Source organism: Pan paniscus, chromosome 10 (genome assembly GCF_029289425.2).
Source record: "Pan paniscus chromosome 10, NHGRI_mPanPan1-v2.0_pri, whole genome shotgun sequence".
NCBI lineage: Eukaryota > Metazoa > Chordata > Mammalia > Primates > Hominidae > Pan > Pan paniscus.
In genome coordinates, this window is record NC_073259.2 from 24,951,949 (window position 1) to 24,968,957 (window position 17,009).

The 17,009-nt window shown below is 36.7% G+C and overlaps 2 protein-coding genes across 6 annotated transcripts in view; both read left to right on the plus strand.

The window, feature by feature from the left end:
* The window catches only part of AEBP2 (AE binding protein 2), a 160,950-nt gene that overhangs the window by 67,238 nt on the left and 76,703 nt on the right, over positions 1-17,009 (plus strand). The window contains exons 6-9 of one of the 5 annotated variants that reach the window (XM_003816546.7): positions 5,730-5,797; positions 7,990-8,103; positions 11,416-11,442; positions 12,005-14,887. In XM_003816546.7, the coding sequence (XP_003816594.1) occupies positions 5,730-5,797; positions 7,990-8,103; positions 11,416-11,442; positions 12,005-12,050 (255 nt within the window). In that variant the 3' untranslated portion in view covers positions 12,051-14,887. Of the gene's footprint in view, positions 1-5,729; positions 5,798-7,989; positions 8,104-8,738; positions 11,379-11,415; positions 11,443-12,004; positions 14,888-17,009 lie in introns of those variants that run through there. The other 4 variants (XM_008969591.6, XM_055095458.2, XM_034935463.3 and 1 more) reach the window with 4 other exon arrangements.
* Positions 1,907-2,324, plus strand: LOC117975391 (large ribosomal subunit protein eL34-like). Its single transcript, XM_055095461.2, has one exon. The coding sequence runs from the start codon at positions 1,914-1,916 to the stop codon at positions 2,211-2,213; it is 300 nt and encodes a 99-aa protein (XP_054951436.1). The 5' UTR covers positions 1,907-1,913; the 3' UTR covers positions 2,214-2,324.

Sequence of the window (17,009 nt, forward strand, 5' to 3'; positions counted from 1 at the left end):
CTACAGGGCATTCAGTGGCTCTGTCACTTAGGCTGATGGCTATAAATTGAGAGCTCAGAGGAGAGAGGTGTGGCTACAGATAGAAAATATGGGAATTTTTAGTGTATTTGTGGTATTTATAGGTATCAGACTGGATGAGATTACCTAGGAAATAAGTGTAAATAAAGAGAAAGTTAGCATAAGGATTGAAGTGTTTGGGGCTTACCAAACATTTAATGATTTAAAGGACAATAGATTTAGTGAAATGGTGGTCTAGTAATGAGCTAGTGTCTCTACAGATAAGGGAGAAGTGATGTAAAAGGGAAGCACTAACTTGCATATGCTTTCATTAGAGCAGCTCCTTTTGATGAAATCCTTAGCTTCATCATGGGAGGAATAGCGATGGCTCCAAAAGAAGGAAAATGAAGGAACCAAAAATGTGGTAATAATATTAGAAGTCTAGAAAGAAAATAAAAAATTTGCGCAGACTCAAAATAGTCCATGAAAATGAAAAGCTTTTGAGCTATGGAAAACATCTGAGAGGGCTTAAGAACATTGACACTTACATATATTGTAAGCTTAAAAACCTAGGAATGAGTGATGTCCACCCTTAAGTCACAGTGAGGAGGCAGAGGTACCTTAACTGAGGAAAAGTCACAAAGGTGGAATGTAATCTGAAGAATGATTTTTTTTCCTGGAGAAGGAAAGTGGAAGGAAGAGACATCCATAATGAGATAAGGTCTTCGCTGGACACAATAGAAAGGAAAGGAGCTAGGTGAGCAAATTGGAGCTCCAAAGTTCTATAACTGGGAAGGTTTTGATGGAGGCAGTACATGTTAAACAGAATCAATTCTGTTAGTAGTAAAAAACATTCAGTACTAACTGCAAGTTTAAGTTACTTTGTTATCAAATTAACTTTTATAGAAAATAATACAAATAATGAAACAATTGGTTAAAAGAAGGCTATGAGGTACTATACTGTTTGGTTTGCCTAATTTGCCTTATTTCATTAATTGAAATATTTTCTTTCGAGCCTTCTCCAGAAGAGGTCAGCAAAATCCTAGTTACCAATCAGTTGGCTTGCTGTGCTTGGTTGGCTTGCATTGTTTTTGTGTATTATTTCATTGTAGAGGTATTTTATTTTAGCAGCTCCAGACCTGTGTTTGGGCTTTTAAATTTTGTTGCCAAGTCTAGAATCAGAGTATTTATTTGACTACAGACTTTTTTTTGTTGTTTTTTTAAAAAACCATATTTTAAAAAATAAAAACTAGAAACGGGGATTCACCATGTTGTCCAGGCTGGCCTCGAATTCCTGGGCTCAAGCAGTCCTCCTGCCTCAGCCTCCCAAAGTGCTGGGATTATAGGTGTGAGCCACTGCATCTGGCCTCACCATAGGTTTTTATATAGTGGAGACAGTGTTTTGTTTTTGCTTAAAGCTCTGCTTTTACTCAGTCCTAATATGTTTTCAGGATTACATTATAAGATTATTTTGTTTGGGTGGTTGGAACTTGATTAAAAAAAATTGAGATTAAGATTATTAAAACACTAAAGTTCTAATTTTGTTTATATGGAAATTTTAAGAGTTTGACGTTATTGTTTTGCCTGATTTTATTTTATTTAAGCATTACCTTAATTTTCAGAATCTGGTAATGAAAGGAAAATATATTGCTTTTCTTATACTTTTTCAGGTCTTTCTGTTAGATCGATGTTAACTTGCATAGATTCCTTAAGCTTAAACCTAGACTGATTGGCCTACCTTTCATTTAAAATAAAACCAACTACAGCAAAAAACTCCAGGAGATAACAAATGCCTTAAGTTGTAAATTAGAGACTTTTCCTTCTCTTTAGTATTTTTTCTTTACTGTTTATTCATTTAAAAATATTTCAAAGGCTTTCTTCTTCCTCTTCCGGAACGTTGTCTGCAGGCACTCAGAATGGTCCAGCATTTGACATACTGTCGTAGGCTTTTCTACAATACAGCCTCTAACAAAACAAGGCTGTCCCAGACCCTTGGTAATAGAGTTGTTTACCTTTTTACTAAGAACATTGGGAAAGCACCAAAATCTGCATGTGGCATGTGCCCAGGCAGACATGGAGGGGTTCGTGCTGTGAGACCTAAAGTTCTTAATGAGATTGTCCAAAGCAAAGAACATGTCAGCAGGGCCTGTGGTGGTTCCATGTGTGCTAAATGTGTTTGTGACAGGATCAAACATGCTTTCCTTATTAAGGAGTAGAAAATTGGTGTGTAAGTGTTGAAGGCACAAGCACAGAGTCAGCTAAATTAAAAAATGAAACCTTTTTAAGTAATAAAAATGAAAAGACTTGAAAAAATTTCATCTACTATGAATGCTTTTGGTTGGCTAAGCTAAGCCACATACTTAGTAAAACAAATGGCATTTTCATTCTCTTAATAATAACATGGCTTTGGCTTGATTAGTTAAAGCTTCTTTAATTCACATATATTTGTGAAAATATATGATTAAAAGTGAAGTTGAGGCTGGGTGCTGTGGCTCACACCTGTAATCTCAGCACTTGGGAGACTGAGGTAGGCAGATCACCTGAGCTCAGGAGTTTGATACCAGCCTGGGCAAAATGGTAAAACCCCGTCTCTAGAAAAAATAAAAAAGACATACCTAGGCTTAGTGGCTGCGCCTGTGGTTCTGGCTGCTCAGGAGGCCAAGGCGGGAAGAATACTCCAGGCTAGGAGACAGAGGTTGCAGTGAGCTGAGATTATGTCACTGCACTGCCTGGGTGACAGAGTGAGACTTTGGCTTGAAAAATAAAAGTGAAATTGAGACAGGGTTGTTGAAAAACCTTTTACTTCGATAATATTAGTAACATAGCTACTTTCTTTTTTTTTTTTTTTTTTTTTTTTTTGAGATGGAGTCTCACTCACTCTGTTGCTTGGACTGGAGTGCAGTGGCATGATCTCGGCTCACTGTAGCTTCCGCTGCCCAGGTTTAAGCAATTCTCCTGCCTCAGCCTCCTGAGTAGCTGGGATTACTGACGTGCACCATCACACCTGGCTAATTTTTATATTTTTAGTAGAGATAGGGTTTCACCATGTTGGCCAGGCTGGTCACAAACTTCTAACCTCAAGTGTTCTGCCCACCTATCACTTGTTTTTATTAGTGTGTGTGTAAACCCAATGTTAAATGACTGCATAGTATTCCATTATATTGCATTGCATTCTCCATTTATTGGAAATGTTTGGGTTAGTACCTAAGGTAGAGACTGAATTGTCTACCATATTCTACATTCCACACTCGGTGAGGGAAGGTAGGCACATAAAGCAATGGCAATATGGTGTAATACATGCTAATGTAGAGTAAGCACTCAGCATTTTGAAGACATGGACTAGAGACTTTTCACCCATTATTGGAGTTGTGGGGGAGGGGCAACGCAGAAAAGGTGATAATGCATGTGTCCTATGTATAATTGTGTATGCGCATGGGCAGACACGGCATATGCCAGGCAGGAAAGTGTTGGGATGGTGGGAGTAAAAATCTGATGTGAATTTTATTTGACTTAACTGAGACCTATAGTTGCCTAGGTTAATTGCCTGAGTTAAAATGAGTAATCAAAAAATGAAGCGTACATAACTTAAACATTTTTGCTGAATACGTAAATGAATGTTTAGAAATTTGTTTTATATAGAGCCAAAGTCATACTTTGGAGTCTAGATACGTTAATTGGGGTTTCTGGTCACATTTCTTGAATAAAACACATTTAAATGTGTACATAATCTAATGGTTTGCAGCTTTTATTTATTAAAGCGGAGCCAGAACTTGTAGACAATTGAAAAGCTATTAGAGATACCCTAATGAGACATGTTACAGTTTTTGTTCTCAATTTTTACTGTAATTCTGCAGTACATCGCTTTTTAAGGTAGTGACTTTTTTTTTTTTTTTTTTTTTTTTTTTTGAGATGGGGCCTCTGTTGCTCAGCCTGGAGTGCAGTGGGGCAGTCACAGCTCCTGGGCAGGTGATCCTGTCACCTCAGCCTCCCAAGTAGCTGGGACTACAGGCAAGCACCACCATACCTGGCTAATTTTTTGTATTGAGACACAGGATCTCCCTATGTTGCCTAGGCTGGTCTAGAACTCCTGGGCTCAGGTGATCCTCCCACCTTGGCCTCCCAAGGTACTGGTATTGCAGGCGTGAGCTACCGAGGAAATGACCTTTAGTAAGCCTTCCAAAAGCTATGAACTCCAGTTTTCATATAAATAAGTCTTTAGTTTTAGTAGAGTGGGATTTGTTTTGTTTTACTGTTGTGTGGCCAGCACTCTAAAATGGTATCTGAATATGATAACTGTTCTTCTGTAAAACATTAATGCTGCTGGTGCACAGAAAGCCCCAGAGAGTTGGTTGTTCCATTAAGTTAGAGAGCAGGACAATATTTCTATTTTTTTTTTTTTTTTTTTTTGAGACGGAGTCTTGCTCTGTCGCCCAGGCTGGAGTGCAGTGGCGCGATCTCGGCTCACTGCAAGCTCCGCCTCCCGGGTTCACGCCATTCTCCTGCCTCAGCCTCCCGAGTAGCTGGGACTACAGGCGCCCGCTACCACGCCCGGCTAATTTTTTGTATTTTTAGTAGAGACGGGGTTTCACCGTGTTAGCCAGGATGGTCTCGATCTCCTGACCTCGTGATCCGCCCGCCTCGGCCTCCCAAAGTGCTGGGATTACAGGCGTGAGCCACCGCGCCCGGCCGACAATATTTCTATTATGTTCCATAGTTTGGGAAACTGTTCTCAGTATGAGGCTAAAGGCGTTCAAGGCAGAAAACCATGAAATAGCTGGGGCCTAAAGAGGCCAGATCCTGAAGAGTTTTCTGCACCATACTAAGAGTGACCCTTTCCTAAGTGCTCGGGGGAACTGTTGAAGAGTTTGTCAGGAAAGTGATGCTACTGAATTTATACTTTGGAAAAAGCCTTCTGGGCACTGAGTGGAAGGTAGCTTTGATGACTTGAGGAGGTCCAGAAGAATGGAGACCTGAACTTGGGTTTATGGCAGCTTGGATGGAGAGAATGGGTATTAATGAGTACAGTTCCTAGATCTTAGTGTTGGAATATTTGCTGTCCCCCTTTTGGGCCTGAAGTGCTCGAAGGTGTTCACTGTAACACAAACATCCTTGGCCACAGAGCTTTTACTGAATGTAGGTTTTTTTTTTAGGATTTTCAAACAATTAATTTATTTTATACTAAACACTACTATAGGTGGTATGACACAAAGATTCACAGGATAAGAAATATTCCTATGTCATGGAGTTTTCAGTCTTGTGGGAAAGACAAAGGTTTGAGTGCTACAAGACAGGGAAGAACTACAAAGCAGGCAGGATTACTATCTCTTCCAGGGTATGAACACTTAAGTTCTTGATTAGGGGTGAAAGTTTTTTTTTTTCTCTGAGATGGAGTCTTGCCCAGGCTGGAGTGCAGTGGCGTGATCTTGGCTCACTGCAACCTCCACCTCCTGGGTTCAGGTGATTCTCCTGCCTCAGCCTCCTGAGTAGCTGGGACTGCAGAAGCCCACCACCACTCCCGGCTAATTTTTGTGTTTTTAGTAGAGACGGGGTTTCACCATATTGGCCAAGCTGGTCTCAAACTCCTGACCTTATGATCCACCCGCCTTGGCCTCCCAAAGTGCTGGGATTACAGGCATGAGCCATCGCGCCCAGCCCCAAAAGTGTTTTTTAACAATACATGAAAATGATGTTTTACACATTGTTTTTATGATTTCTTTTCATGTCATTATCAGGTAATAGCTAAGAGAAAAGAAGATTCTGGGAAGATCAAACTTTTGCTTCATTGGATGCCTGAAGACATGTAAGTATTTGAAATATTATGCGTAAGTAATAAGTTCATGTTTTATTTTTGTTAAAATCTTACACACAAAAATTATTTATTAAATTCAAATAAAAAGAAATTACATTTTACAACGTTTTGAGGTTGTCAGGATTAAAGAGATAATCTGAAAGGTCTTAGACTATCAGGTTCACGTTTTACGCTTCAAAACTTAAGCCCCCCCCTTTTCTTTTTGCTGGAGGCGGTGGCTCACGCCTGTAATCCCAGCACTTTGGGAGGCTGGGGGAGGCCGGCAGTTCGAGACCAGCCTGGCCAACATGGTAAAACCCTGTCTCTACTAAAAATACAAAAATTAGCCGGGTGTGGTGGTGCGCACCCATAATCCCAGCTTCTCGGGAGGCTGAGGCACGAGAGTCACTTGAACCCGGGAGGCAAAGGTTGCAGTGAGCCGAGATCATGGCACTGCATTCTAGCCTGGGTAACAGAGTGAGACTGTCTCAAAAACAACAAAACAAACAAAAATCTTAAGCTTTTTAAATCTTGTGTGGTGTTTTTTGTTTTGTTTTTGTTTTTTTGTTTTGTTTTTTGAGATGCTCAACCTGGGCATCAGTGAGACTCTGTCTCAAAAATAAAAAAAAGTAGTTATAGAAAATTTAAATCATTTTTAGCATTTTTAGTGACCTCCAAGCAGTATACAAGCAGCCATAGCTGTGCCTTTGTTTGAATCTTTTATTTAAAAAATTTGTAAATGTTCTCTAGTGCACGGTGAATGGTATTTTATAGAAAAAGCAATTGACTAATTTTCTAGCAGTGATTACGTTTTTCTTTAAGTTTTAGTGCCCATTTAGAGCTTAGTTCATATATTTCATGTGATTTTTAAATCTTTTTTATTAAAATTTTCTTTTTATAAAAGGAAATGAGGGTATATTATAGACATATTGGACAAAATTAATAAGCATCAAGAATAGAATAAATTTCATTGAAGGAGATTTCATTATGTGTACCTAATTCACATATGTGGCCAATGGCTGGGCGCAGTGGTTTATGCTGGTAATCCCAGTGCTTTGTGAGGCTGAGGCAGAAAGATTGCTTTTAGGGCAGGAGTTTGAGATCAGCCTGGGCAGTATAGTGAATCCCCGTCTCTACAGGAAAACAAAAAAAGAAATTAGCTGGTTGTGATGGTGTCGCCTGTAGTCCCAGATACTCAGGAGACTGAGGCGGGAAGATTGATTGAGCCCAGGAGGTTGAAGCTGCAGTGAGCCGTGATTGCACCACTGCAACTCAAGCTTGGGTGACAGAGTGAGACCCTGTTCAAAAAAGTCAAATTCAAATGTGTATATTCCTAATGTTTTGGAAATTGATTAATCCAAATATCAAAATACATTCATTTGAATTTTCTTGTAGAGTTGAATTTCTTTGAATTCAGTGTTATGGCCGCATGCATTTTTTTTTTTAAATGGAGTTTAGTCTTACAGGGTTTTTATTTATTTATTTATTTTTTTAAATGGACTTTAATCTTACAGGTTTTGTTTCTGTTTTTTGTTTTTTTGGGTTTTTTTGGAGAGATAGTCTCGCTTTGACGCCCATGCTGCAGTGCAGTGGTGCACTCTTGGCTCACTGCAACCTCTGCCTCCTGGGTTCAAGCGATTCTTGTGCCTCGTTCTCCGGAGTTGATGGGAATACAGGTGTGCGCCACCATGCCCAGCTAATTTTTGTATTTTTAGTACAGATGGGGTTTCACCATGTTGGCCAGTGTGGTCTTAAACTCCTGGGCTCAAGTTATCTTCCCCCCTTGGCCTCCCAAAGTGCTGGAATTAGAGGAAGGAGCCACCGCACTGGGCCCTTTTATTTCTCTCTTAGTAAAGAAACTTGCTGTCAGATTTCCAGCAAGTCAAAATCAAGTATGAATTTCACTCATTGAGTTAAAAGCTAGCCAGTGTGTTCTGACAAATTTCTAATTTGATAAGATATTGCCACTGAAAATGTTTAATTTATTCCTGAATTCATGTTTAAAATTTAACACTGCCATTTCTTATCTGGGACTCCAAGTCCTGCTATTAAGGTTGATAGCTGAGCTTCCCTGGCTTCTGGGAAACTTGTTCACTTAACGTGGACTGATCAGAGTAGCAGAAAATGCCAGAATGTGAAGGCACATGGAAGTGTAAATCTAAAATTAATGTTATTTTATTATTGACTTGTTTTTTAATTCATAGTCTGCCTGATGTGTGGGTGAATGAAAGTGAACGACATCAGTTAAAAACTAAAGTAGTTCATTTATCAAAGCTACCCAAAGATACTGCCTTGCTTTTGGACCCAAACATATACAGGTAATTTAATTCTTGCCTTTATGTTTTACTTTTTGATTTGTAATTTTCTCTCCCCAAATTTTGGATAAATTAGGACTTAGTTTTAAGTGCTGAATTTTAATACCAAGCATATCTCATTACTTCCTGGCTTTTTTTTTTTGGATGTGGACTCACAAAGAGTTAAAAATTGTAGAATCCAGAAAAACAGTATTTTGCTAATAAAGTTTATATGCTTGTTTAATCCCAGATTTATCTTAAGTATGTTAGATTGTAATATACATAGTAATTTGAAAATAAGTGCCCTTTAACAAGGTAATTCTTTTTATAATAACAGACTTTTGTGGACCTAAGAATATGTTGCATGAGTCTGAATACCAAAACTGTCTGATTTTTTTTAGCTTACCCTTTCTCCAAACTTTCCAAAAGAGCAATTCAAATATTATTTGTTTTTTAAGACATAGCTTAGAGTGTTCACATTTCTAGTAATTTTATGTTTTGAGCTTTTTTTAGTGTGCTGTGCTTATGAAGGTATGTGGGGGAAGGAGAAGAGACCAACATTTCTCTTTTATGTGCTGAGTCACTTTGCTAGGTGCTTTGCATATACGTCATCCTCACGGCTGCTCTGTGAAGTAGGTTTTACTATCTCTGCTTTACAGGTTGGAAGACTGAGGCAAGAGGTTAAATAGTTAATCTGCCCAAGTTTGCACGAATGTGGTTGAACTCCGTAGTGCCTGTATCCAAATGATGTACACGAGAGTGATTTAAAAAGTGGTGGAAATGCTTAAAACCAGCTTTTAAAAGGCACTCTTATTGAAAGGACTTTATATCTTTTTTCAATGAAACTTTGTAAATTTTAGCTATCATAAAGATAGCTAATTTTATATTAATTAAGTGCTTTGAAGGGTATATTCATTCCACGATGCACCTTTTTGGAGTGCTATTCACCTGGAGATTTCCTGTAATTTGAGACATTATTCTGTGAGTGAAATTCTAACATAATGGGCATTGCTATGTAGAAGCATAGTTTTCCCTATTACAAAAAAAGGTTTTTTTGGCTGGGCCCAGTGGCTCATGCCTATCATCACAGCATTTTGGGAGGCTGAGGCGGGCAGGTCGCTGAAGTCTAGGAGTTTGAGACCAGCCTCGGCAACATAGTGAGACCCTGTCTCTACAAAAAATACAAAAATTAGCCAGGCATGGTGGCACATGCCTGTGGTCCCAGCTACTCAGGAGGCTGAGGTAGGAGGATTGCTTCAGCCTGGAAGTTCGAGGCTGCAGTGAGCCAGGATTACACCACTGCACTCCAGCCTGGCTGACAGAGCGAGAACCTGTCTCAAAAAAATTTTTTTCTTCTCAAACATCTTTTGGTGAAAGTGCTAATTAATACAATAAAACTTATTCTTTGTGGAATGAACTAGATCATCAAGGAGAAGAAGATTGAGAGTAATCTACCAAAAATTTGGGAAGGTTACGAGTTACTTCTCTATAAAGAAAAATAATTGAGTGTTGTTGATTTATTTGTACCTAATTTAGAGTTATTTCTGTTTACTCTTTGGAGAGATGAATTAAAATTAGCATCCTAAAAGAGTGATATTTTGGGAGAGCCACTCTGCCTTTTAGAACTAGTCGTAAACCTCTCTTAGAGAGTTGTCAAAGGGCCATGAATCTTAAATTAAGATTAATCTGTGTTTCTGCCTGCATCCTGCTTCCTTCTTTCCAAGAGTCTTGCTTTCTCACCAAACCAGCTTATTTTTTTTCTGTTCTTATGCCATATAGGAAGCAATTTAGACATTTTAGTGAAAGTGACTTAAAACAAAATTTAAGCTTGAACTGATGTTCTGAAGTGCATAGGAACAATGTTGCATATTCTCAAAATGTGTGTGATTCCACAAGTCTTGTTGATTTTATTCTTGGAAATAAGGTTGTTCTTAAGATATATTAGGTGCTTCTGTAGATTTAATTTTCCTTACCTGTATCAAAAAAGCCGTTTTGGCCCGGTGAGGTGGTTCACGCCCATTATCCCAACACTTCGGGAGGCCGAGGTGGGTGGATCACTTGAGGCCAGGAGTTTGAGACCAGCCTGGCCAACATGATGAAACCCTGTTTCAACTAAAAATGCAAAAATCAGTCGGACGTAGTGTTGCACGCCTGTAATCTCAGCTACTCTGGAGGCTGAGGCACGAGAATCACTTGAACCCAGGAGGTGGAGGTTGCAGTGAGCCGAGATCACGTCCTACACTCCAGCCTCAGCTACAGAGCAAGAGTCTGTCCAAAAAATAAAAAAGGCCATCTTAAAACTTAATTTTGACTCTAAACCTCTGTGCTTTCACTATTCTGGAAATCAGAATTGAGTGTACTGTAAAGTGGCATAGAGTCATAGAAGCCCCTACATTTGTCCTAGTGTACAATCTTTTCTTAAATTTCTGGATTTTGACTGGGAAAATTTGTGAAATTAATTAAAAGAAGAAAAACAATTATTCTTACTTGTTTTTAGGAGAAATAACTGCCTGCTTGTGCACATGTCAAAATGAAAGTATGGCAAACCTTCTGCAAAATAGATATATTCCTTCAAAATGAGTCTAACAGGAATATACAGTTGGTCCTGTGTATCCACAACTTCCACATCCATGAATTCAACCAACTGCATATCAAAGCTATTTAGGGGAAAAAGATAACAATACAACAATACAAAATAATACAAATAAGACCAATATAGTGTAACAATGATTTACATAGCATTTATATTATATTATTGTAAGTAATCTTGAGGTGATTTAAAGTATACAGAAGGATGTATGTAGGTTATTTGCAAATACTGCTATTTCCTTGGATTTTGGAATCTGCAGGGGATTCTGGGGACCCCCCACTCCCACTGTGCATGCCGAGAGACAACTGTATTTATTTGGGATTTAAGCATTGGGGTTTGTTGTTTTTGAGACCACTTCTCTCTCTGTTTCTAGGCTCATCTTGAACTCCTAGGCTCAAGCAGTCTTTCTGCCTTGGCTTCCCAATGTGCTGGGAAGATTACAGGCATGAGCCTCTGGGACCCAGCCAAGCATCAGTTTTAAAGTATTAGTTGGCTAAAATATATGTATTACACATGGAATTCTTTCTTAGAAATGCACTAGCAGGCTACATTTAAAACTTCTATTAAACAACTATATTATGTAACTAAGTATAGATCCATATGTATAAATGTTTTGGAAATACATTTTTATTATAGTCTATGATCATCATATTGCCTGTATCTTATTAATATTTTTAATGTCTCTTGAAGCACTCAAATGTGTTTGATTCAGTTGAATAAAAGGATTTCTTTTTCTCTTTTTCTAGAACAATGCCGCAGAAGAGGTTGAAGAGGTAAAAAATAAATAAATACATAAAAAGCAAACAAGCGGGGACACCTGCAGTCTTAGTCACTGACAATGGGTTTAGGAAAAGTTGCACATTAGAGTCAACCCCTTCCTTTTTTTTTTTTTTTTTTTAAATCCAGTATTTAGGATAATATTTATGCTTAGTGTAAACATTCTGTGAATGAAGTAGACTCTTCGGTGGAATATATTAATATATTACTGTATATCCACATTTTCATGGAATGGTACTGTGGGAGACTGAGCAAACACTCTTTTGGCAACTTAGTAGAACAGCTTCTTAAAGGCTTTGCATGCTTGCTGCTTTAAGCTGCTTTTTTTTTTTCTTTTCTTCCCTTTAGTGATTTCAGTAGTTTATATTGGAAAGAAAAACAATTACAACATGTGCCCTTACAAATACCAAAAGCACTGTAAGGATATTTGTCTTGACAGTGTTTATTGATTTGAAGTCATATTAGGAAATATTTAGACAATGAAAATTATCAAGAGATAATTTACCTTTCAATTATGATAAATAGATGTGATTGGTTGCCATTTGTGTTCTTTTGCAGAACTCTGATAAGAAAAGTGTTCAATTTGTATTTAAGCAAACAGTGAACGACGTTTGCAATCAACTAAAAATTCGTCTATCGAATTAGGGCTGAAAATTACTGTTAAAGAGTGTTGCAGTATGTCTGGTGGCTCCCTTTTCAGGACTAGGGCTTTCTCATGGAGTACAGTATGTTAATATTTACCTATATAACTAATCTGTTAACGGTTTTTGAAAAACCTTTCAAATTATTTGAATAATCTTCATATTTTCATTTAACCTATATGACTCTAATTTTTTTTCTGAGGAAATCATTTGGTTTTTGAGTTGTTTTTTCTTAATGTAAGAAAAATTGTATTTTTTTTACAAGTATCTTCAAACTGAATCTTTTATGCACCAAAGTTGGTCTTGAAAAGGAAAATAAAATCACTTTCTTGCTTGGTAAGCAAGAAGCCATATCGATTTTTTTTAACTTACAGAAATGGAAATATGTGTAACTTGTTAGTATTGTATTAAACAAATGTTGCATAGAGATAATAGAACATTGCTTGTAAATAATTCAGCAGATTTGTAATATATTTTTATATTTTGAAATGTACTGTAGATGTTTTCTAGAGGCATGAAAGTTAAATGTATATATTATGGTAGAAATAATATTGAAGGATATTGTAATTCACTAGTGCTGCCAGAGGAATTGTTAATAAAAGCACCTTCTTTAACAATAAATGTCTTTCACAGACTTAAGGGACTATCTACTACTGTTAATATCTATAAGAACAAAACACATTGAACATCCTTCCAGAAAGTCTTTGAGGGAGGACCTATACCCATAATAGAATTATGGCACTCATTTCTGACAGTGATCAAGAAATCAGTTATTTCCTTACTGTTGGAAGGACATTGTAAAGTATGTGGTTATATGCAGTGAAACTGCAGAAAATACTCCTGATTGAGGAGTTTTCACTTTACTACAGTGATATAAAAACCAGCAGTTTTTACACTAAATTTTTTAAAGAAATATTAGACAAAAATATAGAATTAAAACCTTTGGTTCCAAAATGGGAAAGGTTCCACGATACATAAATCATTTCTCATTTGCTTTAAAAAATTTAAAAGTGTAAAAATTATGAGAGACTTTATTCGTTAACAATGGGGTAAAGAGCTATATACATGAAAATGAGTCTTATAAAGCACTGCTACTATAAGACATTCTGGAATGGTTGTTTAATAAGGGTATTATCCATTTGATCTATAGCAATGTGATTTTATTTTTAAAAAGAAAAGCAGTGTGTTTTCTTTTTTTGTTGTTTTCTTTTGCTTAAGCACTTCATCAATTGCTTTATTCTGTATCTGCAAAGTAATCTGCAATCTCTTTTGTTCTTTTTAAAATTTGATTTGTTATAAAATTGCCAAATAGAAGTGTTTCAGATACATAGTTTGTACCTGTATTTTTATTTTATTGCCTCATGTTCTTGTAAGTCATTCTTAATTGACCAATGATTGTAGACCTTGCTTGAGTATTTTTTCTAATAAAACAAAGCAAATCACATTTAGCTTCAAATTGTAACAATTCAATTGAATTTTAAAATGACACCTGAAAAGATACATCTGATATTTTCTATATAGAGCACAGTAAATAAGTTTTTTCATTGTGTAGAAATACTTAGATGTCAAAACCAGATTTCGTGATCCTTGATTAACTTCTGAGTACTCAATGAATCATAATCCTTTTGCTGCTTATCTGATGTTGGTTTGATACTGTTGATTAACACACCAAAAAGAATATGGAATTGAAATGAGCTAGCTTTATAACTTGTATGTATACATATATACACATAACATCCAATTATGACTGGGTAATAAGTGTGAAAATTTTAATTTGTGGTTTTCATTTATTAATGTCTGCCCATCTGTGTTGTTGCTCCTACCTTCAAATATGACATATTTGTAATATGACACCTGAAATATTAAGTCTGTTGTCCAGAATTTATGTATTGTTCAGCATCAAGCAAACTACAGCTCACAAGCATACCCATTTATATGTTGTCTATGCCTGCTTTCTCCTGCAGTGGCAGAATTGAGTGGTGAGACCTTAGGTCCTGCAAGCCCCCAATTTTTACTACAGGTTGGCAATCCCTAATCCAAAAATCTGACATAAAAAATGCTCCAAAGTTCAAAACTTTCTGAGTGCTGACATCATGCCGCAAGTGGAAAATTCCACGCCTGACCTCATGTGACTGGTCATAGTCAGAACAATTAAGACTTTGTTTCATGCACAAAATTATTAAAACTGTTGTATAAAATTACCTTCAGTCTGTGTGTATAAGGTGTATGTGAGATATAAATGAACTTTATGTTTAGTCTTGGATCGCATTTCTGAGTCTCATTATGTATATGCAGATACTCAAAAATCTGAAAAAATCAAAAATCTGAAATACTTCTGGTCCCAAGCATTTCGGATAAGGGATACTCAGCCTGTCTCTGGTCCTTTAAGAAAAAGTTTTCGATTCCTTTGTCTAGTTGACAAAAAGTTTGGAAACATAAACTTAGACCACACAACTTGCATTTTAATATGACAATGTTGATCTTGGTAATAAGCCAGTACATTAAATTTTAGTGAAAGCTGTTTCATGTATTTTACAGTAAATACTGCCATATTAGGTACCTACAACAAATGGTGGTTTTTGGAAACTTTTACATTGGGTTTTTAAAGTTATTAATAGTCCATCATGTCATCATTTGTGTTTCTGTATTTATTTTGCTAAGAACTAAATAAGATTTTGTACATCAGATTGTGTTTGAACCGTAAGGCACATCTGCTTTATCTAAAAGAATCTTAAGGTGGAAATAGTGTAAAATTTAAAATTTTTTATATTTCTAATAAACTTTTTATATATAAATGTTACCTAAAGTGGACACACGTTACTTCTGAATTTCACATGAAATTAAAGATGGACAATAATTATCTCTCAATATTTTAAGATTTGTTTTACTAATTGAAAACAGTATGTCAGTAAATCTTTGGCCTTAGTGCTTTTTTCCCCCTTTTACACATTAATAAAATGTTTTAAATATGGTAATACTCTTAAAACGGTAGAATTTGCCACAGTTGTTTAAAGCATTTTTATTTTTTCTTTGAATTCTTAATTCATGGTGAACAGATGTTGGGTTCTTAAAATATAAAAATGAGAAAATATGTATTAAAAATACTTGATAGAGGGTTTTCTCTTTAATCACAACTTAAGAAACCTTTAATACCTCTGCATAAGTTCTCTGAAAGAACTTAAATTCTTAGTTTATATGAAAACTGATATGTATGTCTGTGTAACAAAGCCTGTTGGGTACAGGTCTACAAGGAGATACTTTGTTTCTAAAAAAGGAGTTAAATTGTGTCATCTGAATTTTTTTTTTGAGATAAGTGGACATTTTGGGGATTTTGGTTAAAACATATTTCTCTATTCTAAAAATTACAGAATATGTATTCATAAAAGGGAAGAAATTGTTAGAAAATTTCCTGTGTACATAGTTTGTTTTTAAATTAAAGAATCTTGTGACCTGGTGTAGGACATTTTGCATTTGTAACACTGCAGTTTTAATATATTTGCTTTTTTTTTTTTTAATTAGAATATGTTTAACATTTAATGGTTATGAGGCTCTGTAGCCTTAAAATGTTTTATAGTAGTAAAATGTATTATTTTCATCTTAAAAAAACTAAATATTTACATTGCATAATTTATTTATTGAATCAAGTTTACATGGTCTAACACATGGTTCTGTTAATCTGAAAATTAAAAAGGATTTGTAAGCAGGTTAGAGCAGGAATTGCAACCCAGATTTTTTTTTTCTAGGTCAGAATTCTTTTCACTATACCAAACTGCTGCTCACAGTGTGAGAACATGAATGTACATTGTGATACCACTATAAAGTTGTGTCCAGTGTTTCTGCCACAGCCAGTCTCTAGCATGATCATTTATGGCACAAAATAGTCTGTAAAATTTGTTAAATGAGTATTATAGGTGAGTAATTTTTACAGTAAAATACTTTGGAGAATTAACAGTGATAAAACAGTAGTAGGGTTGAAGTGACCTGGCTTAAGCCACATTCTGTGATAGTGTCAGGTACCTTTTCATAAGAACCTTATATACGGATATAGTGGTCATGCCTGTAATCCCAACTACTTGGGAGGGTAAGAAGGGAGGATTGCTTGAGGCCAGGAGTTCCAGGCTACAGTGAGTTATGATTGGACCACTGCATTCCAGTCTGGGTGACACAGCGAGACCCCACCTCTTTATTTTTCGCTACGGAGTCTTGCTCTGTTGCTGAGGCTGGAGTGCAGTGGTGTGATCTCAGCTCACTGCAACCTCTGCTTCCGGCTTCAAGTGGTTCTTGTGACTCAGCCTCCCACGTAGCTGGGACTACAGGTGCGTGCCACCATGCCCAGCTAATTTTTATATTTTTTAGTAGAGACGGGGTTTTGCCATGTTGGCCAGCCTGGGCTTGAAATCCTTACCGCAGGTGATTCTCCCACCTCTGCCTCCCAAAGTGCTGGCATTACAGGCATGAGCCACTGTGCCTGGCCCCCGCCTGTTTAAACAACAACAAAAGTTCTAATAAAAGGAACTGTGCTTCAGTTTGTTTAGACATTCTTAGTGTAAAGGGTTATTGATGTTATGTTTTTACATATTGGATGTAATATTTTGGCTTACTTGATTTTATTTAAAAATATTCCTTTTTGTCAGTCCTGTTTTATGATGTAAATAACTTTTTTTTTTTTTTTTTTTTTTTTTTTTGAGACAGATTCTTACTCTCTCGCCCAGGCTGTAGTGCAGTGGCGGGATTGTAGCTCGCTGCAGCTTCAAAACGCCTTGGGCTCAAGTGACCCTGTCGTGTTGGCCTCCCGAGTAGCTAGGCCTCCAGGCATGCACCACCACGCTGGCTTTTTTAATATATTGCCCAGGCTGGTCTTCAACTCATGGTATTACAGGTGTGAGCCGAGCCACTGCACCTGGCCCAACATTTTTTTTTAA

What these genes read in the sequence shown, in the direction of transcription:
- LOC117975391 (XM_055095461.2), top strand. Translation starts at nt 1,914, where the DNA reads ATGGTCCAGCATTTGACATACTGTCGTAGGCTTTTCTACAATACAGCC.